The sequence below is a fragment of the Selaginella moellendorffii genome, unplaced genomic scaffold, assembly GCF_000143415.4.
Source record: "Selaginella moellendorffii unplaced genomic scaffold, v1.0 SELMOscaffold_3, whole genome shotgun sequence".
NCBI classification, from domain to species: Eukaryota; Viridiplantae; Streptophyta; class Lycopodiopsida; order Selaginellales; family Selaginellaceae; genus Selaginella; species Selaginella moellendorffii.
The window spans coordinates 961,821-987,295 of NW_003314264.1; the positions used below are offsets into that span (position 1 = coordinate 961,821).

At 46.2% G+C, this 25,475-nt stretch overlaps 6 protein-coding genes across 9 annotated transcripts; 3 read left to right on the forward strand and 3 right to left on the reverse strand.

Annotated features, from left to right (window-relative positions):
* The first annotated feature begins 8,245 nt into the window (after positions 1-8,245).
* LOC9643787 lies at positions 8,246-9,677 on the forward strand. The gene is made up of 2 exons (XM_002963148.2): positions 8,246-9,494; positions 9,580-9,677. The coding sequence occupies exons 1-2, from the start codon at positions 8,577-8,579 to the stop codon at positions 9,652-9,654; spliced, it is 993 nt and encodes a 330-aa protein (XP_002963194.2). The 5' UTR covers positions 8,246-8,576; the 3' UTR covers positions 9,655-9,677.
* On the reverse strand, positions 9,656-11,327 carry LOC9643405 (GDSL esterase/lipase At1g71691). 2 transcript variants are annotated; one of them, XM_024668193.1, is made up of 6 exons: positions 10,998-11,327; positions 10,817-10,944; positions 10,537-10,761; positions 10,236-10,485; positions 9,918-10,174; positions 9,656-9,710 (listed from the first exon to the last, which is right to left on the reverse strand). In XM_024668193.1, the coding sequence occupies exons 1-5, from the start codon at positions 11,230-11,232 to the stop codon at positions 9,960-9,962; spliced, it is 1,053 nt and encodes a 350-aa protein (XP_024523961.1). In that variant the 5' UTR covers positions 11,233-11,327; the 3' UTR covers positions 9,656-9,710; positions 9,918-9,959. The 2 variants fall into 2 exon arrangements, 1 of the variants encoding a protein (XP_024523961.1); XR_002991561.1 differs by having other exon boundaries at positions 9,686-9,710; positions 9,759-10,174.
* A 110-nt stretch (positions 11,328-11,437) lies between these two features.
* Positions 11,438-13,835, reverse strand: LOC9643788 (serine/arginine-rich SC35-like splicing factor SCL28). Its single transcript, XM_002963533.2, has 9 exons — positions 13,645-13,835; positions 13,529-13,587; positions 13,012-13,408; positions 12,853-12,930; positions 12,171-12,329; positions 12,042-12,121; positions 11,939-11,987; positions 11,692-11,880; positions 11,438-11,639 (listed from the first exon to the last, which is right to left on the reverse strand). Exons 3-9 carry the CDS (start codon positions 13,170-13,172, stop codon positions 11,585-11,587), a joined length of 771 nt encoding a protein of 256 aa, XP_002963579.2. The 5' UTR covers positions 13,173-13,408; positions 13,529-13,587; positions 13,645-13,835; the 3' UTR covers positions 11,438-11,584.
* LOC112343805 lies at positions 13,286-13,819 on the reverse strand. The gene is made up of 3 exons (XM_024667847.1): positions 13,645-13,819; positions 13,529-13,587; positions 13,286-13,408 (listed from the first exon to the last, which is right to left on the reverse strand). The coding sequence occupies exons 1-3, from the start codon at positions 13,817-13,819 to the stop codon at positions 13,286-13,288; spliced, it is 357 nt and encodes a 118-aa protein (XP_024523615.1).
* A 142-nt stretch (positions 13,836-13,977) lies between the features above and the next one.
* Positions 13,978-19,474, forward strand: LOC9643789 (WD repeat-containing protein 62). The gene is made up of 21 exons (XM_024668447.1): positions 13,978-14,146; positions 14,205-14,426; positions 14,502-14,610; positions 14,665-15,021; positions 15,077-15,132; positions 15,182-15,428; positions 15,485-15,540; positions 15,599-15,848; positions 15,905-16,074; positions 16,224-16,351; positions 16,408-16,509; positions 16,561-16,699; positions 16,750-16,836; positions 16,882-17,043; positions 17,096-17,464; positions 17,514-17,713; positions 17,767-18,220; positions 18,272-18,439; positions 18,489-18,804; positions 18,854-19,162; positions 19,220-19,474. The coding sequence occupies exons 1-21, from the start codon at positions 14,099-14,101 to the stop codon at positions 19,387-19,389; spliced, it is 4,119 nt and encodes a 1,372-aa protein (XP_024524215.1). The 5' UTR covers positions 13,978-14,098; the 3' UTR covers positions 19,390-19,474.
* Positions 19,475-20,814: 1,340 nt separating this feature from the next.
* On the forward strand, positions 20,815-25,326 carry LOC112344166. Of its 3 annotated transcripts, none has more exons than XM_024668449.1 (18): positions 20,815-21,606; positions 21,683-22,009; positions 22,064-22,204; positions 22,254-22,386; positions 22,443-22,556; positions 22,611-22,684; positions 22,738-22,812; positions 22,862-22,954; positions 23,004-23,064; positions 23,121-23,453; positions 23,514-23,640; positions 23,694-23,793; positions 23,847-23,916; positions 23,972-24,121; positions 24,179-24,274; positions 24,339-24,655; positions 24,726-25,127; positions 25,182-25,326. In XM_024668449.1, the coding sequence occupies exons 1-18, from the start codon at positions 21,541-21,543 to the stop codon at positions 25,251-25,253; spliced, it is 2,751 nt and encodes a 916-aa protein (XP_024524217.1). In that variant the 5' UTR covers positions 20,815-21,540; the 3' UTR covers positions 25,254-25,326. The 3 variants fall into 3 exon arrangements, with proteins under 3 accessions (XP_024524217.1, XP_024524218.1, XP_024524216.1); XM_024668450.1 differs by having other exon boundaries at positions 24,726-25,110; XM_024668448.1 differs by having other exon boundaries at positions 20,819-21,606; positions 24,726-25,326.
* Positions 25,327-25,475: the final 149 nt, after the last annotated feature.

Below are 25,475 nucleotides of genomic sequence, written 5' to 3' on the forward strand. Positions count from 1 at the left end.
CGTGGGAAACAATGTATGCTACAACTGCGGTGAAGCGGGACACTTTTCGAGGGAATGTCCCTACCCGAAGAAGGCCAGAGCCAATATGACCATCAAGTCGGGTGAAGTCCAAACTGAGGTATGTGATCCAGTCCCTAACTCAAAGTTACTCATTACACGAGCAACTTTGGTAGAGAGTCGTTCGCGACATCTACTAGCCCTCCGGGGGAAGCTAGGAGGTAGCTTTATTAAGATCCTTATTGATACGGGTGCTTCGGATAATTTTGTGGCTGCAGACATAGTCCGGCAAGCCGGACTAACGGTGCAGCGGCTAAAGCCTTCCTAAAGCGCAGCCAAAGGGATCTGAGCAACGAACCGAAAAGGCAGAAAATGGCGATGGAGGTTTGAATGGTCTCGACAGTTGTTTATTGCAAGAGGAGGTGCTGTCAACATGCTGATTGGGATGCTATTGAAGAGGAGAGAGCAAGATACAAGACATTGGCCTAGAAGGCAGCTCGCAATTTTGTGTATGAGGCATTACGGTCATTTGTTGATGCTTCAGAACATCAAGTGGGGGGCATGGTCTTCTAGAGGGGTTTGGTCTGCATGAAGGCATGGAGAATCATTTATGGAGTCCCTCGAACCACATTCTACAGAATCAAAACTGAGTTCGAGGAACAAAGGGTTCAATAAGCAGTCCATGGGAACGACGGTACTCACAAAACCAGGGGTCATGTTGTATATGGAGAGGCAATCTTCAAGAGGTTTGTCGAGACATGTAGCGAGCAGCAACCACATAAAACCCGCCTCTTGGAAGATGGAACTCGAGACACCCAATGAGTTCTCCCTTCCATGTATACCAAGGGGGCCATATTGGAAGATGTGAATCGGGAACTCCAGAGTAATGGCTACAGGAAGCTGAGCCAATCTAGATTTAGTAGATTGTGGAGCAACAGGTTCAGGGATGTGAGTATAGGAAAGTACTCCAGCTTTTCAAAGTGTGATGAGTGCATTGCTATCAAAATGGCTTTGTCGAAGAATTCTTGCATTGCTCAAGAGCGAGAGACGTTGGTTAGAAGGCGGCTCGACCACAACATCGAGCAGAGAAGCTGCAGGACTGCATATTATCATAACAAGATTCTCTCCATGGAGAGACCTGACTCTTACCTCTGCATCATCCATGACAAAATGGACCAGAAAAAGACGTGCTTACCTTGACTCAATCCTGCCCCCAAGGCAATCTCTTCATCCATGCAGCTGCCTGTGTCTCTGTTTGGCATAATCGCTCATGGGCATGGTGCCCAGAACTATGGGAACTTCTTTGTACCTCTATGGGGTGGCGGGGGTGCAAACATGATGATTGCGTCCCTAGCAAAACACTTAAGGTCTCTGCAAAGTGCGCAGACTGAGCTGAACAGCCAACCCTTGCATAAGGCCCTTGTCGATCGAACCCCATACAGGGTTCAGCTGGAGGAGGAGCAAAGGCTTGCAGTATCGCGTGGGGCCCCATGCCATCCCAGTGAATATGTTGGCCGTCAGATTGTAGGGTTATCACGTGAGGCCTCATGCCATTCCAACGAGGCTGGTCGCCCGGTGAATGCACAGCCTCATCCAAACGAAGCAAAATCTCAAGGAAGTTCTTGCGGCCGATGTGGCCTTCCACCCCATCTTCTGCTCCAAACAGACAATGCTGGCAGTGAGAACAAAAACATGTACGTCTTCGCGTACTTAGCGATGCTTGTTGCCAAAGGCATATTTGAAACGGTTACACTTGGCTTTCTCATGGTTGGGCACACTCATGAAGACGTCGATGCCATGTTCAGTCACCTGGCAGAGTCCCTCCGGCGATCCAATGTCCTCACCCTCCCACAACTCTATGATGAATTCCAAAATTGCATCAAAGGCACTGTTGAAGCTACACTTGTGACAGAGGTTCCAGACTTTAAGGGGTTTGTAAGAGGCTACATCAGGGACGGATCCGAAACACTGATTGGCCACTCCAAGCCTCTTCAGTTTCATTTCAGCATGCATGACGGTGCTCCAGTGATGAGGTACAAGATGAGAGAATGGGACACAGTGTGGCTGCCAGTGGACGGCATTGAACTCTTCAAGAGAGATCCCATAACTGGGGAACCTATGATTCCTCAGGGTTCCCCACGGCTGATGCACCCGGATGGACTCAAAGACCAGGAAAGTATAGTGGCCGGGATTAGACAGCATATTGCCTTCTAGAAGAGGGGGTTGGTGTTTGGTGGAGAATCCTATTTTAAGAGGTGCAAGCCTTTGCTCGAATACTGAGAGAAGGTTATATCTGCTATCCAAAATGGGCCGGTTGTATATGAAGAATTGGAAGAGTCCTTTTGGCCAGAACCCAGAGCACCAGATAGTAGCGGAACAATGTCCTCTGGAAATGTAGTGACAGATAACGATGTTGAGGATCACTATTGTGGGCCGAGGAACAAGAAGCCGGATTCAGCATTCAATCCAGTACAGGTCTGCAAAGGAATGGTCGTGCTTGTCAGACCCAGTAATAAAAAACAAATGATATGGGTGGGGTGCTGCATCACTGATGCAGAGGAGGACGCAGAAACTAACTCCTTCAATGTAATTGTGGAGTGGTTCAAGCCAAGTTTCGGATATACGAAGGATTGCCTAGAAAAGAGATGGGTGCTGAATCCAAGGGATCCCAGTATGAGCATATCGGTGGATAATGTTGTGCATGGTTGGATGTGGAAGCAGAGTGCCACCATCACCTTGCCAGACCATGCAAGAGATGCAGCAAGAGCATTCATAACCCGGGTTCAAGGTGAGATTCATTAATATGCCTTTACTAAGTTTCTAATGTATTTTATTTCAAGGTGAACAATCCGAATCTGAATCAGAGGAGGTGTGATGGCATGTGGCCTTACGCCATTCCTAGGTGAGATGAAACAAATAACAAGTATAAATTCTTAGTTGTTCTAGCAAATCTTATTTAAAGTTCAAGGTGAACAAGCTGAATATGAATTCATCGGATTGTTATAACAAATTGCGAGGTGATGGCATGAGGCGATACGCCATTTGAGAGTGGTAGCCATTCCTATATGAGGTGAGTGAAATATTTATTAGAAATACCTCATTCAATTGTGCACTTCTAAGTCTTGGTCCACTCAGTACTGTTTGCATGGTTTTATTTTAATTCTTTCTCTAAAATGTTATTTAGCATGTGGCTTCATGCCATTGCTCTCCACAATCATGCATTGAATTTTTCTATCCTTGCATAATACTTCTCCATATATATAGCATGTGCGCACATGTGATATGGTTCATTAGGCCTGATATAGTGTGTGAGGTAAAACAAAGATGATGTGACATATGCATTTACCAATCACACGTGCATAAATCTAATAATATGGCGTGTGGCCCATATTAATGGCACATAAACCCATATTGTGGGCTTACGTGCTTTATGTACCATCATTCCCTTGCAGCGTGTGTGTTGGTTTCCTTTTATAACACAACGAACTCCATATTTTAGGGTGAAGAGCGTTCTCATGGCAAACACAAAATCTGTAAGTGAGGCAAAAAAGGAAACGGAGAAGGAGATAGGTGAAGATGTAAAATATATAAGTCTTCCAAACTCCCCGTACTATACTCCAGGTGATCATTTTTCTGAACAAACGGCAACATTAACAACTATTGAGAACGCCCCAGTAACGTCAGAGACAACAATCCAAAGCAAAACAACTGACCTGGAGAAGGATGATAGTACCGCTGAGAGTACCAAAAAGGAGGTGTCCACTAGCGCTTAGGCTTATAATGGCGTGTGCCCTCATGCCATTTACTTGATCACCAAATACTTTTTTCCCTTTGCACTAGTATATCTTAATACCGGTTTGAGAAATAGAATGGCATGTGCCCTCAGGCCTTTTACTAAATCACCTTTGAAAGAAAAGCAAGCCTCTATGTCGTAAAAAAAAGGTACTAGAGAAATTCCTTAATAATATGAATGTTATTTAGTTTCATGAAAATACACTAAGGGTCAAATGAGTTAAATGACTTCTCCAGACTAGCAATGCCTCTTGCTACACCTTCACAATTAGATTTGTTCGAAAAAGATAACATTGAATAATATCTAAATGTTCTCACCATTAAGTTATATGTTTGGCTAATAGGAATGACATTCATCTTGGAAAGCTCACCACACGCTCAATGAACAAACAAATAGTGTGTGCGCGCATGCCATCGCTCTTCTTTAGCTTCAGATTCAGCTTGTTCACCTTGACAATGAGATTTATTATACAACTAGATGGACTCAGTCTGGACACAAAGTCACCGCGCTAGTCACCATGCCCCAGATATGTCTAGCCCCTAGACAAAAAACATATAATTTCACGTCATTTTCAAATACTTGAAAATTTGTACCTAGTCCCATTTTACTGAATAAATCCCACTTTAACGAAATAGAGCATACTTGCAATAATTGAATTTCAAGCTCAAGATCTCTCATATACACAATTAGATTTGCCTCATCTTGTGTATATGCATGTGTACAGCTGTTCCCATAAAGAATGAAAACAAGCTTTGCCACATAATGCAATTATAAACAACAATATATAGTAATATACTGAGCAATAGAAAATTTGTATCAACCAAGATAGAGAAAATAATAGAAGATCTCTTGCTATAAAAATAAGTTTGAAAAGTAAATATTAAATAAACTAGTGTCGAGTGAACCCTTTGATGGTACTCTCAAAAGAAGGATGGAAAGGTTATTGACTTATTTGCACAATAACCCTTTACTACTCATATAATTCTTTGTTTCTCAAAAGAATCTTCATATCAAGATTTTTCATTGTAGCAACACTAAAAAGACATTGTTGATGCCAAGGCCTCCACCTAGGAAATAAAGGATGCCAATCCAAAAAATCAATATATGTGGCCAACCTCATCATATGTTTAGTAGTAAATATCACAACCATGACCATGTCTTCTCCATTATCCTTAAACATGAGTAGCAAAAGCATCAACCTTTATCAGAACATGACCATCTCTCACAGAAAGTGGAGTTGAAGGATGTACAATGAGAAGTGGAAAAGGTGATATTTTATAATATTGTGTCAGTCGAAGAGCATCATTAAGGGTGGCTAAAGCAAATGTATGCACAAGTTCCACAAAATATTTACAAAGTGTTGGCAATAGTATTCCCAATTTGATATGCTCTAATATATTTGGCTCTATACAAAGCAAGATTGATGGTTTGTGTGGAGTAAAATATGTTTCTTGGAGTTGGAAGCAAATGCCAAATTGCATCACTGACTCATATGGCTCTTAACAAATATAATATAATTGTTAAAAAGTATCATCACAATCATTAATATGTCCAAATGTTCACTTGAATATATTCAAGTGAATACTCCAATTTATATAAGTGGCTGCACTTAAACCATTATATCATTGCAATGCCATCCCTTGGAGACATGTGGGAAATGCAGAGCATTATCCCAAAAATAATGGGTAATAATCATTATAAGTGATTGAATTAATGGTACACATCATCCCTAAGATTCCCATGAAAGAATTCTAGCTAAACACAAAGATTAGTAGTAAAAGAAAAAAGAATTGTATTATGTGTCGTGAATGCCACTATCAATTAGGTTTGGTTATTCAGTTACAACCATATAGCATTAAACAATTACATCAATTGCTACTCTAGAGTCAAAGAAAGTAAAGGTTACTACTCTAACATAAAAATGAATGGAAATGAAAAAAGTAAAAGAGAATAAATTTTAAAAGCTATAAAGAAAGTCAATGCAAAAGCTAAATCAAAACCAAAATCCTAAATCTTTATTAATTAGCCTAAAAACCCTAACTTATATATATATATATATATATATATATATCTGTGTGTGTGTGTGTGTGTGTGTGTGTGTGTGTGTATGTGTGTGTGTCTGAGAAATATGTATATTAATAAGCCTAAAAACCTTAGCTTAGTCTGGATTGAAACCAATCTGATAACTATTAAAATCATATGGCATTGTAATTGTACACTTGAACCTCACAAATGTAATTAAAATAAATAAAAATAAAGAACAATTTTCTTATAAAAATTATAAGTAGATAAATATTTGTACTTCAACATGTAAAGATCTAGAATTTAAAACATCCAAACCATTAAAAATAACATCACTTTAGTGAATTAAATTATGAGTTAGAGCCATGGTTCTTGGAGTTGATCATGTGATTTTTGTAATATATTTTTGTTAGGAAACTAATTAAAGAATCAATACCACAGGCAGACTCTAGAAAATGCCTTTTTTTATATAGGTTTGATAATTACAATCCCTCAAGCACATCTCTGGACCTCAACTTGTAACAATGCCCCACAAAATAAAGAATGCAACCATGGACAGGCTGAGCACAGATGTTATTCTCAAGGGAATCAATAGCGCTTGAGTGTGGGAATGGGATGAGCTTACAAAACATCTGTAAAGTGGCTTAGTTTTCGAATTATCACAAAATATGATAGAAGCATAAAATTCTTGAGTGTTTTCTAAACTAACTTTCGAATCCAAAACACTATGTGTTCACTATTCAAGATTCATGGAGGAAGTGTGCTCGCTCACATTGTCCAGCATTAGCTGGGCAAATTGCTGCTTATTAGTAGTCGGGCAGCCAGGGGCTTCAATCCCCGACTTCCTCTCGCTTTGGAGCGCTATCGGTCTTCCAGAACAAAGAGCTTCGACCGGAGAACAGTTGACTACCCCGCCTGAACTGATACACCTCAACACCGTCGTGTCTGATGCTGAGGCTGCGCTGGAATTACCCTCATATGCCTGTGTGCCGCCAAGTCCATCGTCGTGCAAAGCAGCTAGACCCACGGCATTCCCAGTTCGGCAAAACATGCTCGTTTTGAGCATCCGATGTGGTTGGACCTTCCGCAGTCACAACAGCATGCTTGTCCTTCTCCATTTTCGACATGTTGCAATCGTTGTGTACATGCCTGCGTTACGGCATCCTGCGGTTTAAGCTTGTCAAGAGTTCTACCAGGTGCGCGTCAAATCTTCGTTGCTCCATTTGGTTTGATTCGACCCGGAGCAACGAAGATTTGATCGCACCTGGTAGAACTCTTGAGGGACAGTTTCATTCCAGGCGATGAAGCTGCATATCTCGAAGCCGGAAGAATGGGAAAGTGAACCCATTCTCGGTAGCTCCAACCTCGTCGAGTGTTTTCAGTCATGTCTGATGTTCAAAGCCTCTTCTTGAGTGCACCTCTCGATCAGCCATTCTTCTTGCGAATGCGCGCCGCGATTGCCGAGTACGAGTTTGGCGCGTAACTGAAAACGAACTCAAGCTTCGAATGTGAGTCTATTACCTTTCAATCTCTTCTCCAAACCTAAACCCTGACATGGCCAGAAATGGAGCGAGTTTTCTTTTGTCCTCCTCAGCATGTATTGCAAGTGTTTAATCATCTCCGAGTGGCGTGGCCGAGACTGTCACCTCCTTCGCAGTTATGATTGAGAAGTACAAACGGGAGCGACAGTCCCTCTCAGTCTCTTGTTCTCCGCGATAACAAATTCCCGGAACAGTTTTCTCTTTCGTTTGATGGTGCTCGTCCGAACAGTTAGGTTGCGGCTGTTCTTTCTTTTTCACCCCAAAGTCTTAATGCAATTGCTGTGGTCCTTGCTGTTTCAAGGTGCATTCTGGACTTTACATTCGCAAATGGAGTCGAAAACGGACGAACGATTGTCATGGTCCGGAGGGATTTTGTCCGTGAGGTGTTTTGTACGAGACAGAGAAGGACGACATTAAGAGCTTGCCGGACACATAGAGCCAGACGTTGCAATCAACGTCTGCTCCAGATTGCAGACTTCTGTCAATGAAAAAGAAAGGAGATAGAGATTTATTTTTAGTTGAAGCCAAAAAATATTTAGATTAAAAATCCAAATTGAAATGGTTATCCTTTAAATTTTTCACAATATGCTCTCAAAGGGTAGATGCTGCTTTAGCACCTGAAGGAGATCATCAGTTACACGCTCCCACAAAGTCAGTCTTGCGTCACCTTTCTCCAAAGAGTGAAAGGACGTTGCTTATAGCTGCGAAAATTCCCGTGAAAGAAAAAAGAGCTGGTCTAGATCATGCGTTCCAGCTGTCGATACTTCCAAACAAAACCACAGAGCATGCCAAGTGCCGTGACTCGGGCCAAAAAACGAGATTAGTTTCCTCCATTCCAAAAACGTGTGACAGAAGGAGAGGAATTTCGGAGGGGTCAAACTTTTCTATCCTTTCCTCCCCGTTTGAAACTTCGCCCGCCCACCAGAAGGAAGAAGAAGGACGCAGTACAAAGCGGAAGCATTCCTTGTCAAAACCTTGAATGCCGCGTTTCCAAAAGCCTCTGCGCTGCTACAAAAACTACACTCTTTTCCTCTAGTCTTCCAAGAAAATTAGGAAAGGTGAGAGCCAAGAGGTCGAGCTTTGAGCTCCACTGTGAATCGAAGCTTTAATTTTAGGCAGGACTGGGATCGCTAGGTGGTGATCCTTTTCGAAAAGTTTAGTCCCCTGTCTCCTCTAGCCTTTTACTAGCTGCGAGTTTTCCATTCGCTCTCCTCGATTAATCAATGTGCAAGGCCGACAGGACGGAAGAACGCCGGCGAGAAAAAGAAATGCCGCAGCAGCAGCAGCAGCAGGATCGAGCAGTGGTGATCCGGCACAGCTCCTCCGAGCAGAGATTGTCCCTCCAGGAGCAATTCGACAAGCTCGAAGTGAGCAGCACTTGCAGCTCCAGCAGCAGCAGCAGCTATGGATCCAGCATTACCACCAACAGCGTCAGTAGCGGCAAGATCAAAGTTACCTTGCTCTACCGGAAGGCCGACAATTTCATCCTCTACATGGAGGCCGGCAAGGACTTCGTCGACTTGCTGCTTAGCTTCCTCACGCTCCCAATCGGCACGGCCATGAAGCTGCTCAGGGACAGCGCCGGATCCAAGCCCAGTGGTGGCATCGCCAACATCTACGACAGCCTCCTGGATCTGGACGAGTCGCTGTTCTACGTCGACAAGGAGCCGCTCGTCTCTCCAAAGCCGCTAGAAAGCCCCGAGTTGAGCATCGATCTTCTCAAGCCGAGCTTTGCTGCTGGAATTGAAGGTGGCGGCGGCGGCGGTGGTGGCACCACTCCAAAGAGAAGCATTGTCTACTACAAGTGTTGTAACCACGGCTGCTTGAGATTTGTCATCGATCTTCCCGGCCAGATCTGTCCCGTTTGCAAGTTTGCGATGAGTCACAAGCTGGAGCTCATCCAGCCCAAGGCCTCGTATCCGCCATCGCCAGTTGCTACTCCGACTACTCCGGTTGCTGCTGGTACACCGCGGCGAAAGGACAAGGTTGGCTACGTGAGGAAGAACAGGACCTTCATCATCACCGACAGCCTCGAGATTTTGCCGCTCTCGTCCATCACCGGGGTCATCCTTCTCAGCAAGCTCAAGCTTGACAGCCTGAAGGACTTGCAAAGTTGCCAAGTCTGTGTGGGAGTTCCAGAGGTACGTTTCTTCCTTTGCTTGTGTTTTATAATCTTCCGTCCGCCTGCTTTACTGATTCTCATCTCCATTTTCTTTCTCTTGCCAGGTCCTGGAACTGCTCAGAGCATCCTTGAGCTCGCAGACAGCACTTAATGATGTTTTCGGGTCAAAGAAGAAGTAGCTTCGATCGGATCGTTCTTTTTTCAATAGAGTTTTGCGAACTTTGTAGATCGGGTTCTGCAAATAGAGTATACAAACATGAGAATATATAAATATCGACCGTACCAGAAATAATCGAGTCAAAAAGGAACCTCCAACTTCTAAAGCTGCTGGTCCAATGAAACTCCCAAGTCACATAGCCAAAAAGGAAGCCATCACAGCAATTGCCTTAGTGGCTGGTGGGCCACACAAAAAGAGAGACAAAATGAAAGGGAAAAGTCTTACGATTTTCGGTTCTTGATCGACCAGACGTATGAAAGAATGCAGCTAGATGCGAACCAGTGTTTCGACGCTGAATGGGAAGTTGTAAGGTGGTCCCTTGTCGTAGAGCATCTCCACCAGGAATTCACAAGTTCGGCTCGACGGATGATAGGCGTCCCAGAAGTAGTATTCGGAGGCGTCATTACAAACGGGGACCCCAGGAACACAGCTTTGTATCTGCTTAAACACACCGCAGCAAGCATCGTTCACGTTTTTTATTCCTGTAAGAAAAGTTTCACCTTTTCTTCGTTAGCGAAAAAAATTGAGAACTCTGTGACTCACCGAATGGAGCGGGATCTTGGACGATGGACATCATCTGGTAGTACAGGTCCGAGTAGACGATGTGAGCCTCTGGCAGCTCGTGGTTGAGAGCGGTGAGCGCACGATGAAGAGCACGGTTGTACTTCATCACGGGACTGTTCAGGAAGTGGACGCACGAGCTCCTGCCATACCTGGCGAGCTGCGCAGGAACACAACCCATCGCTCCAACCCCAGCGATCACAAACTTTCGTGCTCCCAAGTTGTAAAGTTCCTGAGGCTCGAATGTCAGACAAATCACAGGAAGAGAAGAAAAAACACTCACTCTGGTTTGCTCCAGCAGCTTGGAAAGGAGTGTGTTCTGAAATCTCAGATTGGAAACAGCTCCAGTTAACGGGTATGTCATTGTATAGTCGTTGTTCCCTGTGAAAATGGAAAAGAGAGACCTGGATAGCATATCTGTTGCATTGGCTGAGCCAACCATGGAAACCAGTTCTTCCTTTACTTTCGCAAAGTTTTGCACTTGCTCGGTGATCTGAATCAGCTGGCCCTGGACAAACTACCGTGATCTAGCAATGTTCTAGGCTCGAATATAGAAGACTTACAACATTGATATTTGTTATATCGAGGATCCCAGACCCAGCAGAAGCGAAGTTGACCCCGCTGAGCATCGCAAGTCCTTTAGTGGACGGATCCATGAACGCTGGCAGCAATGGCAATCCCAACCTTGCCGCTGTATCCAGACAAGGAAACATCAGTACAGCATCTAAAGTCACAAAAACATACCAAGAAAGTCGATTTGATTCCTTCCATTGGTGAATCTCCCAGTTGGTTTTCCGGTGTCAAATTCTCTTCCATAAGGTGGAAAGTTCGCTTTCGCAAGAGTGACAAGGTAGTTGTTGTTGCCGACATCTGCCAAGGAGTCACCGAATGCAAACAAGGCAGGAACTTCGGCAGTAAAACCAGAACGAACAAAAGCGGGAAGAAGCAGTGCAAGAAACGTAGCCAACCTTGGACACATTTTGCTTCTCCTGCAGGCAGTGAGGCCTAGCTGCGGGTTTAAATGCTCAGGCGCACTAGCTCTAGCGCGTTGTAGCTCCACAAAGTACGTCCCAGGCTGCTTTGCCAGTGTTGTTGATAAGGCCTGTCAAGAATAAATGGAATCGTGACATCGTTCCCGGTGCATAAATGCGCGCACAGGCCATCATTTCAAATGCTCGCAGACAGGTTGGAAAATACTCTTTCCTGAGAAGAAATTACATCCAAAATCAGTCTAAGACAAGAATATCAATAAAAATCACCAAGCCAAAGTAAATCCCGTGTGGTGCTGCCACAGATAGTACATAAAGGTGCCGTTTAGTTGAGCCCTCGCATTAGTCCCTTGAAAAAGAGCGTGAGTACCGTCTTGCAGCCATAACCGGGGACGGGCTGCCAAATAAGATATGGCTTCAGTAAACTAAAGAAAGAAAGCTCAGTGTACCTTCGACTTAAGGACCTTCGAGAACCATGCCCGTTGCCTTGTGGACTAGGACTTGGACCACGGTCAGAGATTCCCGGTGATGGCCGATGCCGAGACCGCGTTTCTCTCCTGGGCGAGGGAGAACGGATATTGTTCTGGTGGTGGTGGTGGTGAGGGCTCGGGGACCTTCCGTATCGTTCGTGAGCATCCCTAAGGTACAAATTACAATCTCAAATCCATATCAGGAAGTCTGGATTTGAACGTTTACCTGGACGAGTGATACCTTCGAGGCCGAGGCGACCGAGACCTCGAGCGAGCTACGTCAAACAAGAAAGCTCAGCTACAAAATGAGGATCATAATGTTCACTCACATCTGTAACGCCGAGGAGATCTAGGCGGGCTTCTGCGATAACCTCCACCATAACGACCAGAGCTCCAGCTCCCACTCCGACTGAAAGAAAAAAAAGTTTAACAAGGCTTTATACTTTCACGAGGCGCACCTTGTCTTTATCCGCATCTCAGACGGTTTTTTTCTGTTTTCCTCGGCGAAAACAACAGTAATTTCTCGTCCGCCTAACAACTGGTGATCCATATTAAACTTAGCGTCCGCTGCATCGCCCGGCTCTATGAACTGGACAAAACCAAAACCACGAGGTTCCCTGTAGCCCACATTATCCACAAGCAAGCGTCAGTACACCACAAGGAGTTAATCACACCAAAAAATAAAAGATTGAAGAGGTTGCAAACAATATCACACGTTATGCAAAGACTCACCTATCATAAGGCCTGCACAAGATTGTCTTGTGACCATACCTTACAATATAGGCGATCATTGCAACTGTCTTCAATCTTGGAAGGAGGAAAGGTATCACCCATCATCAATCTTCAATGCACACAGGCTCATAGGAAACTTTGGCATACTTCAGAGAACTTCTAAGCCTCAGGGTCTTGGATCCAACGTCAAATGCAAAACTTCTACCAAAACTCTCTTATCAGCCACTTCTCTTCAATCCTGTAGCACACTCGCAGACTTATTACGCCGGCATTGCAATACAGGGAGGGAGAATGGGAGGGAACATTGAGATTTGAAAAAAATATAAAAATGAAGAAAGAAAGAAGAAGAAAAGGGACTTCCAACTACGAGACAACGAAGAGGAAATAACTAAAGAACTCGTCACGTACCCGGAATAATAATCTTTCGGGAGATAGACGTCCTTGACAGGCCCAAACTTCTCGAATGGCACACGAACTTCTTCGGGCCTGGAAAAAAGATTCCATCCGTCATCCATTCCCATCGAAACCCCTCGCAATCTATCGAAATCCCTTCGAAAAATCCCTCACCTGGCCTCGCGCGGGATGTTTCGGACGAGCAAGCTGCAAGGAGGAGAGCGGCGCCACTCGCGATCGCCGCGCCGCATTGGAGGATCATCGGCATACCTCCGTCGCCGCGGCCCAGGGCTGCGGCTTCTTGGGCTGTAGCTCCGGCTCCGGCTGCGCCCCATTGCGCTCGAGAAAACCCCGAGAAACACTAAAAACCCTGGTACTCAAACAAGAGAGGAGGAGGATATTCGCCCCTTATCTAGTCTCAAAAACTATGTACATACATCCTTTAAAACTAGGAGGATATATCTTTGTCTTCGTCCATGTCGGCTTGGCCGCCAGCGTCATCGTCTTCTTCCAGCTCTTGTTCTCGTTCTTGCTTCTCTTCTTCCATTTTTCTTGCGAGGATCACGGAGACCTGGGCACATTCTCACTGGTTTTAGCGATGATCTATGCAGTAGCAGCGGGGAATCGAGAAATTCTAGAGGAGCCATGGAAGAGATTTCCAAATGCATGGAATGCGAGTAGAAGAACTCACAGGAACAAATCGAATTGCTGGAGAGTTTAGCTGCTCCTCCGCGGCATCGTCTTTGCTCACTGCGCGTCAATCACACACGATCCAGCTCAGTCCGCAAGGAAATTGGGGCAAGAAACCTGAGATCGGGCTCCATTTGTAGAGCAGGACCCTGGAGCTCGCATGCGTCGCCGAGGTAGTGACGATCGGCGCCCAGGACTTGCGCCATTTCCTCACCGGGCCCTGGAACACTACCGATCCGGGGCCGTGCCGCGTCGAGGATCTGCTGCCCATGCGCGTGCTTCCTCCCTCCATCGCTATAAACCCTAACTCAAACACCCACAGCCGTCGGTTCTAGCTAGCGGAATGCGTGCTCCGCCGTTGGATCTCCTGGATACCGTTATGGAAAGATCCCGAAATTTCGGAATGTCCACCGTAATGTTCATTCATTTTGAAATAGCCCTACTTCCCTCCTCTCTGGTTTCTTTGCTCAGCGGCGTGCTAGGGCATTGGCATTGGTGCTCTATGATCTCGCCAAGCTCGCCTTGAGATCTTTCGCCTTGGTCGCTCAGCACTGGATTAGTTCTTCCGGGAATGAGGCTGCTCCGGCGGAAGATCAAGAAGACAGACGCCAATGGCAGGGTAGGGCTTGCTTTCCAGCTGAGAGATTTCTTGTGTTGTCTCAATATTTCGCTGGCAGATCGAGCTGGAGCGAGTCATTGGACTGACTGTGACGAATGCGAGCGGTCTAGCGACCAATGCAGCTACTGGCGAGGTCGCCTACATTGCTGGATGCGTGGTCGTGATCTACAACCCCAAGACGAACACGCAGTCGCGGTTTTTGATCGCCAACAGGACTCCAAAGGCAGTGTCATGCGTCGCCTACTCTTACCACGGGGGAAAACTCGTCGCTGCTGGAGAGGTATTCATTCATTCACTCACTGGATTTTTTTTTAACTTAGAAGCTCTTAATGGCTCATTAATTTCTTCCTTTCAGTCGGGGCACCAACCTGCTGTAATTATCTGGGATTCTATCAGTGGACAATGCATGATCGAGCTCAAAACCCACAAGATTGGGATCTCTTGTGTCGAGTTTTCTCCCAATGGTACGCATGCATTTTTCTCAGCATGACAATCTAGGCTTACTTATGTCTCCACAGGGAGGCACATTGTATCTGTTGGAGTTCCACACGACGGATTTCTCTGTCTCTGGGAATGGAGAAGCGGGACACTGCTTTCTAAAACTCGAACGAGTACAGTCTCATCTCCTGTATCATCGGTCCACTATGCGTCCGACGGGAGCTTCTTCATAACAGCTGGTATCAAGCATCTCCGGCAATGGTCAGTAGTACAAGGCGGACGAGCTCGCCCGACGGCTGCAAACGGCTCCACACTCGAAGGCAAAGCTATCAACCTGGGCAGCCAGAAGGATGGTTCCTTCGTGTCGATATCGTCGTCGAAAGATCCAGCGGCGCAGTCTGCTAATATACATCCCATATACGTCCTGACAAATGCAGGTCTGTACCTCTTGGACATCGAAGTTGTTCTATGTTCTGACCACATCTTGTACAGGTATCTTGTGTCTTCTACACTTGGGAATAGCTGTCGAGAAGTGGGTCGATCTCAAGGTTTTTCCAATGCTTTATATTCTGCTGTGGGTCTAAGATTATTTAACAGGTTCGCCGTGGCTTTGACTTGGCTGTGTCGGAAACACATGTAGCTTGCGCCTGTAGCGATGGAATCGTGAGATTGTTCGCGCTTGGGACTCTTGCATATGCTGCTACACTTCCACGGCCGGCACCATATGGATATCATGGGCTTACAGACTCCAACATGTGCACTGCTCTCTCTGTAGGCCGTGTGCATGGCATCAATTTTCCGGACGCTGTCGCCTGCTCTTTCATTGCCAGTGGTGACAGAATTGGTACTGATGGAGATGGATTCATGGTCGGTGCTTTTCTAACGTGATGATTGATGCAGCTGTTGTCTATGGAGATCATAGTCTCTACGTATGGGACGTCCGCGATTTTTCTAAGGTCAGACAATAATAGTTGAGAGCCCGATGCAGAAGTTCTAACGCGAGCTTCTTACTAGATTTCTCGATGTCGGACGTTCCTCGGTCACGCGAGTTGCATTTGGGATGTCACCTCTGTTCCTCAGTTTCACGCTCTCAAGTCAAATGCTGGCAAGGAAAATGTCGTAGGCGGTGAATGCTTCGCGACATGCTCAGCGGATGGGAGTATTCGTTTGTGGAATGTTGGCCCGGATAAGGACGTATCTCAGGCAGTTGCTTCAAAATCAGCAAATGTTTATTGCAAAGACATTCTTGGAGTTCTATACACTGGTAAGCATTGTTTGCGAGCTTTAGCAGTTTTAAATCTAGCACGTTTCTCCTTGCAGATGTGAAGGACATCTTAAGGCCTTCTGAGCAGGATGTTGATTCTCAGGATTCTTCTCAAGGATTTCGAGCTATAAGCGTGAGCGCCGATGGGAAGTATTTGGCGTCAGGAGACCGCTCCGGCAACCTCCGTGTCTACGACCTGATGACTTTTGAAATGGTTTCATTCCAGGTACTTTCGAATATTTGTTATGGTTTTCTGTTAGAGAATGTATTCTTAGTTGAATTCTTTTGTCTGCTTGATGTAGAGTACTTCCTATAATGGCTGATGATGGCTTACCCTATAGGTTTCATTGTGAACATCATGGTGGATCCGAGCAGGAAGCACATGACGCCGAAATTTTGTCGTTAAGCTTCAGTGCTGGATTTCAAACAAGATCGGAAGAACAAATGCCGCTTCTAGCATCTGGAGGAAGAGACCGTTTAGTTCACATGTACGACGTTAATCGGTGAGTAAGTAAGTTTTCTTTCAGTATATTAAAATGAGAAGTATTTTTTATGACAGAAATTTTGAAGTCATAGAAACTTTGGATGATCATTCCGCGTCTATCACTGGAGTAAAGTTTGCTTGTGGAGGGACAAGATTACTTAGCTGCAGCGCCGATAAGTAACTGTTTAAGATGTTTTGTGTATATTTATTATCTGTTTTTTTTTTCAGATCAGTTGTTTTCCGTCACATTGAATCGAAGGACGGTTGCACAAGAAGTTCGCGCTATCATCAAGAAGTTGCTCTGCGTGGTACGATATACGACATGGATTTACATCCCAATGAGAAGTTCGTGGTCACGGCGGAACAGGTGTTACATATCAATTTTGTATACTCGTTTCTGATATTTAGCTGCTTCAGGACAAGAAAGTGAACATTCTGAATCTGACTACTGGAAAACCAGTGAGAAATATTAAACCTGAATCCGACTTCGGTGAACCAATCAAGGTAATGCATAATTTCAGGTTGGTCCTGGCTCATGTTTTCTTTCAGGTTAGAGTTGACCCTAGCGGCACCTTTGTACTATGTTCGCACTCGGATAAGTGTATAAGGCTTTATGATTTTGCAAGCGGCGAATTACTAACGCATGCATCGGGACATGCTGAAGTAATTACTGGCATGTCTTGGCTACCCGACTGCAAGCATTTGATTTCAGTAAGTGTTTCGTGTTTCTTAATATTTCTTTCTATTGGGAGATTGATTTCAGGTCAGTGGTGACAGCTGCATTTTCATCTGGAAGCTTCCTCCAATCATGTCTCGGACTATGAGAAGAAAATTGATCTCTCAAGCAGAAGCTCAACCGCCGCCAAGATATTTGAAGTCTGCACTGAAGCGGTCACAGATAGGTCGCTTGAGAACAAGCAAAACATCATTGATCAGGTTGTCCCTCGTGGATTCAGCTCAGGAAAACCCAGCACTTGCAACAAACGAGGAACCTTCTTTTAAATTCAGCGTCTCAAAGCTGCCATCTTGGGCGCAGTCGAAGGTGGAGGAAGAGAACAGTGAAAGCTCAAAAAGAACCAATGCGGATAATCCAGAAGAAAATGCTCAATCTGCAGAGTCACGATGGGTCGAGGTGCTGTATTTTGTTATGCTTCCATAGCTAACATGGCCAACTTTTGCAGAGAGTCGGAAATCACGGCTACAAGCTTGCAACGGAGGCGGGAGAAGAAACGCCTCCTGCAACCATTCATGTGAGCGGATTTGGTGCCCGCAGACGATTTTCAGTGGAAAATAGCGTAACAAATCAAGACAGCACGCCAGAAAGCTCATTAAACTCACAAACTGATGGGAGCCCCATGTCTAGTCCTAGAGACCCGCCAAGGTATATATGAGCTTTTCGTTTACCAAAACATTCTAACTTCACTTATTTTGTAGGAAGGAGACGCAGTGGAAAACTGTGCACACTGTCTTTTTTGATGAAATGGACTTTTTGCCAGATACAGGTCACGGAGATGAGGCAGCTCACCATTTTGGTTCTAGAGTCATTACAACAACTTTTGCTTCGAGTGCGGAAGAACAGGAAGATGGTTTAGTTGTATGCCTTCCGGAATATGAAGGTCCGAAATGCGGAGGACTGGGCACTTTTGAAGAAACAGTTATGTCCACACCCAGAAAAGATGGTGGCAACCATGCTTTGGACAATGGGAAAAATGCCGGCGACCAGATTGTCGGCATAGACAGTGGGAGAGATGAAGTTAAAAACTGCAGTAGCTCGCCAATGGACTGTAATGTCTCTCCTGGCGACGACACTGATGGCTGGGACGAAAATTCTAGTCCACGCAGGGATCTTTTCAGTGCTCATTTCGACAAGCTCACATCGGCTGCCAAGGTAGAAAATGTGGAAAGCTCATTTTTACTCGTCTTAATACGCTTCTGGCAGGCTAACTCTTCAACTCGAAGTAGTCTATCTGCACGGTTTTTTGCTCGGACAACTAGAACACCTATTGTACAAAATCAGGATGCTCTATTAGAGGACGATGACGTCACTAGTAACCCAGGTTGCTTATTGGCAGCTGAGCGTGAGCGTCTGAAGCTTCAAGAGCGTCAGGTATGCTAGTATCCCTGATAGATGTTGCTGAAAAAAGTCATGTTATCAGGATAAAATGGCTTCGGAGGTTCAACGCATGCGTGAACGTTTAGTAAATCTCGGGATGGCTGTGTGCGAAGGTGGCAAAGCCGAGAAGAGGCCTTTGGAAGATACCACTAACCAAAGCACTCCAACTAAGCACTTCAGCAGTAACAACTACGAACCAGAAGAAACAACACAACCAGATGATTATAAAATGCGTCCATTAGATGCACCCAAGAGACCTATGGTTGAAGCTGAGGATGTCTCTTGCGGAACTGCATCCACTATTGAGTCCGCTCCTTCATCTCCTGGAAACTTGGCTGATATGTGCACGAGTCCACAGAGTAAGATGTCAGCTTCACAAAACAGTTTTTCTAATGCTTAACTTCTCAGAAATGATGGAAGCTGTACCCGCATTTGGCGGATGCCTACCACGACCAAAGTGTGAATATGTTGCTGCTTTGGAAGATCTGGAACGGGCTGCTGAGCGAGCGACAAGCCTGTTTTCCGAGCTGCAAGAGTTTCCGGTGGACAACTTTGGCGTTTCGAACTTGGACTTGGCGGCAAGACTTACTCAGTCTTATCAAAGCGTACTCCCTGACGCTTTGCAGAAGATTCAGAACCTTGCAAACCAGCTATCTACTCGCGGTATTTTGACAGCCACTAGTGAAAGAGCAGCCGATACTCCAACCTCAGACAACGGTGAGTGCTCTTGTACTACATTTCTATGCTTTACGTGCGGCTTTTGTTTCGTTCCAGGGCTTTTATCGAGGCCAAACACTGCTGCTTCACTTGGTGCTTCTGATGTAGCTCGTTCTTCAGTTGACATAGAAGGCCTTTTAGAGCGTTATTCAACCAGGTTCTCGGAGAATTTAGCACACCAAGTACTGGCGTTGGTGCAGAAGGGATTGGGCACTGAAACCAAGTGAAACATAGATTCTAGCCTGTAAGTTCGGTAGTACCATCGAACTGCTGAGTCGACGTTAACCGAAACTGATTGTCTTGTTCTGTTTCTGTTCTTCGAGGAAACCGTAGAGGTAGTTCGTCACTTATCAGTTTCGTTTTCTTGTTTTCGCAGGCCACAGCGTCTTCAGGAAGTACACTCCAGGTAAATCACCTTTTTCGATAATTTCTTGCTCCAACCTTGACTGACTTGGCAGATTCGATATGGGACCACATTTTTCACCTCAGCAACGAAAAACTAACGAGAGGTATAGACGAGACTTTGTTTTTTCTCACGCTTCACAGGTTGGTGGAGAAGCTTCTTTCGGAGATAACAAATGTGAAAGACATCCCCGAGTGATATGCGCTCGAAGTTCTTGCCACGGACTCCAACTTTTCGCACAGGATGATTTCGTGTGCATACACTTTCAATATCGTGCAAGACTAAGAATGAAATGTAAGTATACCAAACTCGTGAGTCCTGGTTTTGTGTACGAGATGCATGGCAGACGGTTACAGGCTTTTTTCTGCAAGGAAAGACTGATTTTTCCATTTCTATACTTGCCTTCCATGGCGTTTGTGTGTGTGCCCCGCTCGTCGTGCTCCAAGTGCTTGTCTTTCTTTTCCTTTCTTTTTTGCTTCTGGCTTCCACTGTGTGTCTTCGTTGTTTTCCAGTGTTAACAGCTATTTACTGATCGCGATCGTTTCAGTGAGCCAAGTACGTGAAGAGGAATCGCTCTTTGGATCAAGCAAAGAAACTAGAGCTCCAACGAGCAGTGCTACTCACTTAAGCTACGATCTTTCAGTGGATTGGAGCATCAATTAGCCCGAGAAAGAGACACGGACAAAGAGCCCAAGAGGCTGTCCATGTGACGCGTTGACACCGCAGGAGAAGCGCTCGTTCTTTCAACTTAAACAAAGCGCGACACTACTACTAAGATAAGGAGGCGAGAAATCGAAGAGATCGAAGAAATCCAAAACAAAGAAATCGTCGCTCGGCTGCTCGCTGTTGGGTGGAAGATGATGTCAGGAAAGTTTGGTGTCTCTGGACGCTCGATTTTTTTCATTCCATCTCTCAAAAATTTCCTCGCGTTTTGTTTGTCCTTTGCGAGTGATATAGTCAATTGGACTGGAGAAAATCAAACAAGGAAACACAAGGAGGGAATCTTTTGGGCTGGAGAAGAATCTATCGCGTACAGAAGAAAGGAATCTCCGCATGGAGCGAGAGAGACATTTTTTACAAACCATGGAGAGGGACAGGAAAAATCCCAAAAATCCCAATCCCATTGGTAGCGATTTTTCACCCCTCGGTAGGTTAAAAGGAAAAGAAGGGCAAGTTAAAGGCGCGCGTTTTCACTATTTACGGGGATCCGCTTTTTTGCCCCCGGACTTCACGCCCGCCTCTCCAATCCAGTTAGAGCTCTCGGGCTTTGCTCTGCGAATACCATAGAATAGAAAGGGAAGGGCGCACTGGTATAATTTTCTCGCATAACACACAATCCACACACAGGGAGGCTCGAGCCTCTTGTTATTTTACTCGCAGAGGGGGCAGGGCTCATCGCACAGCGCAGCGCACAGGGTGTGGAGGCCCTACTTCTCGTTTTCTTCCATCCCTTTCTTTTCACTGTCCATCCGGCCGCCAGTGCCGCTGCCGCGATCGCCCCAGCTCCTCCTCGATCCAGGGATTCGCCCCGCGGCTTCTAGGGTTCGCATTCGCCAGTCCTGTGCGGCGGCGCCGTGCGGCGGAGCTGGGGTTTTGGCGATGCGGCCAGCGTAAGCACAATGTGGGTGTGATTCCAGGGAGTCTTGGCCGGGGTCGTGTCCGGCGTCGCCGGAGCTGGCGGCATTGCTTGCTGACATTCGGGGAATGGTGGGATGGCTTCGTCGCCGGGATTATGGTAGATTTCCACGCGGTTTGGGGCGCAAATGCGTTGCCGTGAAGCAAGCCAGGGGTTTCTAGCTAGGGGCAGGGCGAGGTGTAGCTCGTTATGGCTTCCAGACGCTGCCACGGATCAAAGCCTCGCAGCTCCCAGCCCAGATTTTGTCAGCTCGATCCAAAGATTGGGTTGAATCGTGGGTGTCTATGATGGTGTAGTAGCTTGAGACTCACACACCAGGAGGAGGCGGCAAAGAGTGCAATGAAGGTCTACTATGCTGGACCTTTCCAAGCTCGTTGGCTCCTCTGGAAACTTCTTCTTATTGAGGTACATGGTTTCTTCTCTCTTTCGTTTCTCCGCTTTGTTGGGCCGAGCTGACAGCTTGGTTTGTCACGTTTTCCAGGCTTTTTTTCTTCTCGGTTGGATTTCTGCCGCGTCGAGTAAGCTGGGTTATGGCGGGAAGCATCGGGAGGAGATTGGTGCCCCGCAGTCTCACTCGTGTATCCACGGGGAGATTTTAGAGCAGCGAAGGCGCTATGGATTGAAAGAGTACACAGTCACTCCGCAAATGTATGGGCGCAACAACAAGGAAGCTGCGACGGGGCGGAGATTGATGAGCTTGGACGAGCTGAGCTTAGATGGGCGGCGACCAATCCGGATCTTCTTGAATTACGACGCTGTTGGCCATTCGCCTGACAGAGACTGCAGAAAAGTCGGAGACATTGTCAAGGTGTGTTTTTTATATGCGAAAGAGGCCGTTTTTTATACGCGTTTTCTCCTGCAGCTTGGTGAGCCTCCTTCGGGTGACGGACACAAAGTGCCGTTCTGTAATTCCCGAGCCGATCCTCCTGTCTATGGCGATTGTTGGTACAACTGCACAGTTGATGACATCTCCGGGGAGGATAAAAAGCAGCGCCTGCACGAGGTAAAGCATTCGATGTAAGTGGCTGTGTGTGAGCTCCCAACTTGAGCAGGCTCTTGGCGAAACTGCTTCATGGTTTAGAAGAACACTCTCGGTTGAGCCCGTGAAAGGACCTTTAAGGCTGAGTGGGTATTCAGCGTGTGGTCAGGATGGTGGCGTGCAATTGCCCCGGCAATATGTTGATGGTACGCGTTTACGCTTTTTCTTGCTTTTGAGTTCTTTACGAGCTTTGTCTTTCCAGAGGGTGTCTGGGAAGCCGATTTAGTTTTACTTGTCACGACGAGGCCTACCACTGGTAACACGCTAGCATGGGCAGTTGCGTGTGAACGCGATCAGTGGGGAAGAGCTATTGCTGGTAGCATGCCTATTTTCCCGCTTGATGTTTTTAACGTTGTGCTTTTGTGAGCAGGTCATGTCAATGTTGCGCCGAGGCATTTGACTGCCGAGGCGGAAACTTTATTGTCTGCCACTTTGATTCACGAGGTTTGTGTCGTGTTTTTCCTGTCTTTAAGAAGCTTAACTGGGCCGTTTATTAGGTGATGCATGTTCTTGGGTTTGATCCTCATGCGTTCGCTCATTTTCGCGATGAGCGGAAACGCAGGAGAAGTGAGGTAATACAAATACAAAAGACTTGATCTTTAAACTTCTTTGTGATTGCAGGTGGTGGTCCAGTCTTACGATTCGAAGTTACAACGAGCTGTTACACGCGTTGTACTTCCCCGTGTAGTGATGCATTCTCGCCAACACTACGGGGTATGGTTTCCTTTTCATGGTTCTAGTACTAAGTACAGACTTGTTACAGGCTTATTCCACTGAAATAGGCGGGTTGGAACTCGAAGATGGAGGAGGGAGGGGCACTGCAGGTATTTCTTTATGTTCGAGTAGTGATGGAATTTCGATTTTACTTTACGCTTTGCAGGCTCGCATTGGGAGAAACGGCTTCTTATGAATGAGATCATGACAGGCTCTGTCGATACTCGTTCAGTCGTCTCTGCTATGACACTAGCACTATTAGAAGATAGTGGCTGGTATCGCGCAAACTACAGCATGGCAGAGCAGCTTGACTGGGGCCGAAGTCAAGGAGAAGCGTTTCTGACATCTCCGTGTAATCAGTGGAAGGGAGCGTACTTTTGTAACTCAACACACTCTTCAGGTTGTACATATAATAGAGAGGCCGAAGGCTACTGCCCAATAGTTAGATACTCGGGCGACCTTCCGAATTGGGCGCGCTACTTTTTGGAGCCCAACAAAGGCAAGTGATCCAAGCTGCTCGGTTCCTTTTTTCTCATGGTTTCCTTGGTTTGCTTCTCAGGTGGACAATCTTCCTTGGCAGATTATTGTGCGTATTTTGTTGCCTATTCTGACGGTTCATGCACCGATGTCAACAGTGCTCGTGTACCTGATAAGATGCTTGGCGAAATGCGCGGGCATGATTCAAGGCAAATAGTCTTTTTTCTCCTTGGAATCTAATAATTCTGGATATATGTTTCAGATGCATGGCATCATCCCTTGTTCGAACGGGTTTTGTGAGAGGAACTTTGACTCAGGGGAATGGTTGTTACCAACACCGATGTGTAGGGGATAGATTGGAGGTGGGCATTTTATTCAAGAAGATATTTATATGGTTTGATATACCGTTTTATAGGTTGCGGTGGATAGCTTTTGGAAATCTTGTCCTCGGGAAGGTGGTCCCATTCAGTTTCCAAATTTCAATGGTACGAGTTGACTTGATGGTGTTGGTTGGTGCTTTAACGCTCCAAACTATGGCAGGAGAATTGATATGTCCAGCTTATTCGGAGCTGTGTGATGAGGTGCGCTCAATGCCTGGAGAGTGCCTTAATGGCTGTAATCTTAATGGCGAGTGCATTCAAGGGAAATGCAGCTGCTTTCTTGGATATGACGGCGAGGACTGCGGCACAAGTAAGAAATGCCTCGTGCCTTCATCCTTGCCTCTTTTCTGACATTGATGGCTCTCAGGAACATGCCCGGATGGCTGTAGTAGTCACGGAACTTGCTCGTCATCTGGCGTCTGTGAATGCGAAACTGGATATACAGGACTGGATTGCTCAACAGGTATAAAAGCTCTAGCTTTATGTAATGACAAAGAGTGTTCTTTAACTTCCCTTTTGCTTTGCAGCTAGCTGCGACGAACAATGCAGTTTACATGGTGGTGTGTGTGACAATGGAGTGTGCGAGTTTAGATGCTCGGACTACGCCGGTTACACATGCCAAAACAGCAGTGCACTCATTCCCAGTTTGTCCCTGTGTGGGGACGTACTGAGTGGCGATGCGCGTGGCCAGCATTGTGCACCCAGTGAAGCCAGCATCCTGCAACAATTGGAAGCAGCGGTTGTAATGCCCAACTACAACCGCCTCATACCAAACGGCCGATCGTTTCTCAACATGTTTGATAATGGCTACTGTGCTGCCGCGGCTCAGCGACTTGCATGCTGGGTAAGGTTCCCAGCAATTCTTTTCGTTTGTGGCTGAGAGATCTCCTTTCCTTGTTCCTTTGGCTACACAGATATCAATCCAGAGATGCGATATGGATGGTGACAACAGACTTCGAGTCTGTCACTCGGCTTGCGAGTCATACAACAGCGCCTGTGGAGCCCGACTTGACTGCTCGGACCGAACGCTGTTCAGCGGCGAAGGCGACGGGGAGGGCATGTGTACAGGCGACGGAGCAGTCCGTCCATGGTGGGAACTTCACTTTCGGACGCTACTGCTCGCTGGCCTCCTCGTCACCACAACCTGCTTCTTCTTCGGGGCAATTCGACACCTTTGCAAGGGCTGCCACTCGTGGAGGGCCGGATTGGACGACAACACCGGTGGTGCCAGCGGCTTCTACACCATCCTGGAAGACGACGTTTACAACTCCAGCAACAGGTTTACAAGCAAGACAACAGGTGCTATACTCTCAGCCGTGAGCAACCAATTCATTTGCCGGAGCTTTTGGACTTACCTCTCTCCATCGCAGCCGCCGCGATTTGGCACAGCAACAACAGCAAGCAACAGATCATTGGCACCAAGTGTTTGGGAGAATAGTTAGCTCTCACAGCTCCAGCTTGTCATTAAGCTGTTTTTCCAGAAGCAAATGTACGAAGCTGGGCTTCCTATTTTCATCCGGTCTCTTATCTCCTAGAGGTAGCCTCGCCCTCTTGCTTATTTTCGCTCGTTCTTACAGTTATCTCTCTCATACTTAGGAACGCTGGCATGCAAACAGGGTCTTTGGCCAGAGAAGAAAAAAAATGAGAAGATGAATCACTAGTGG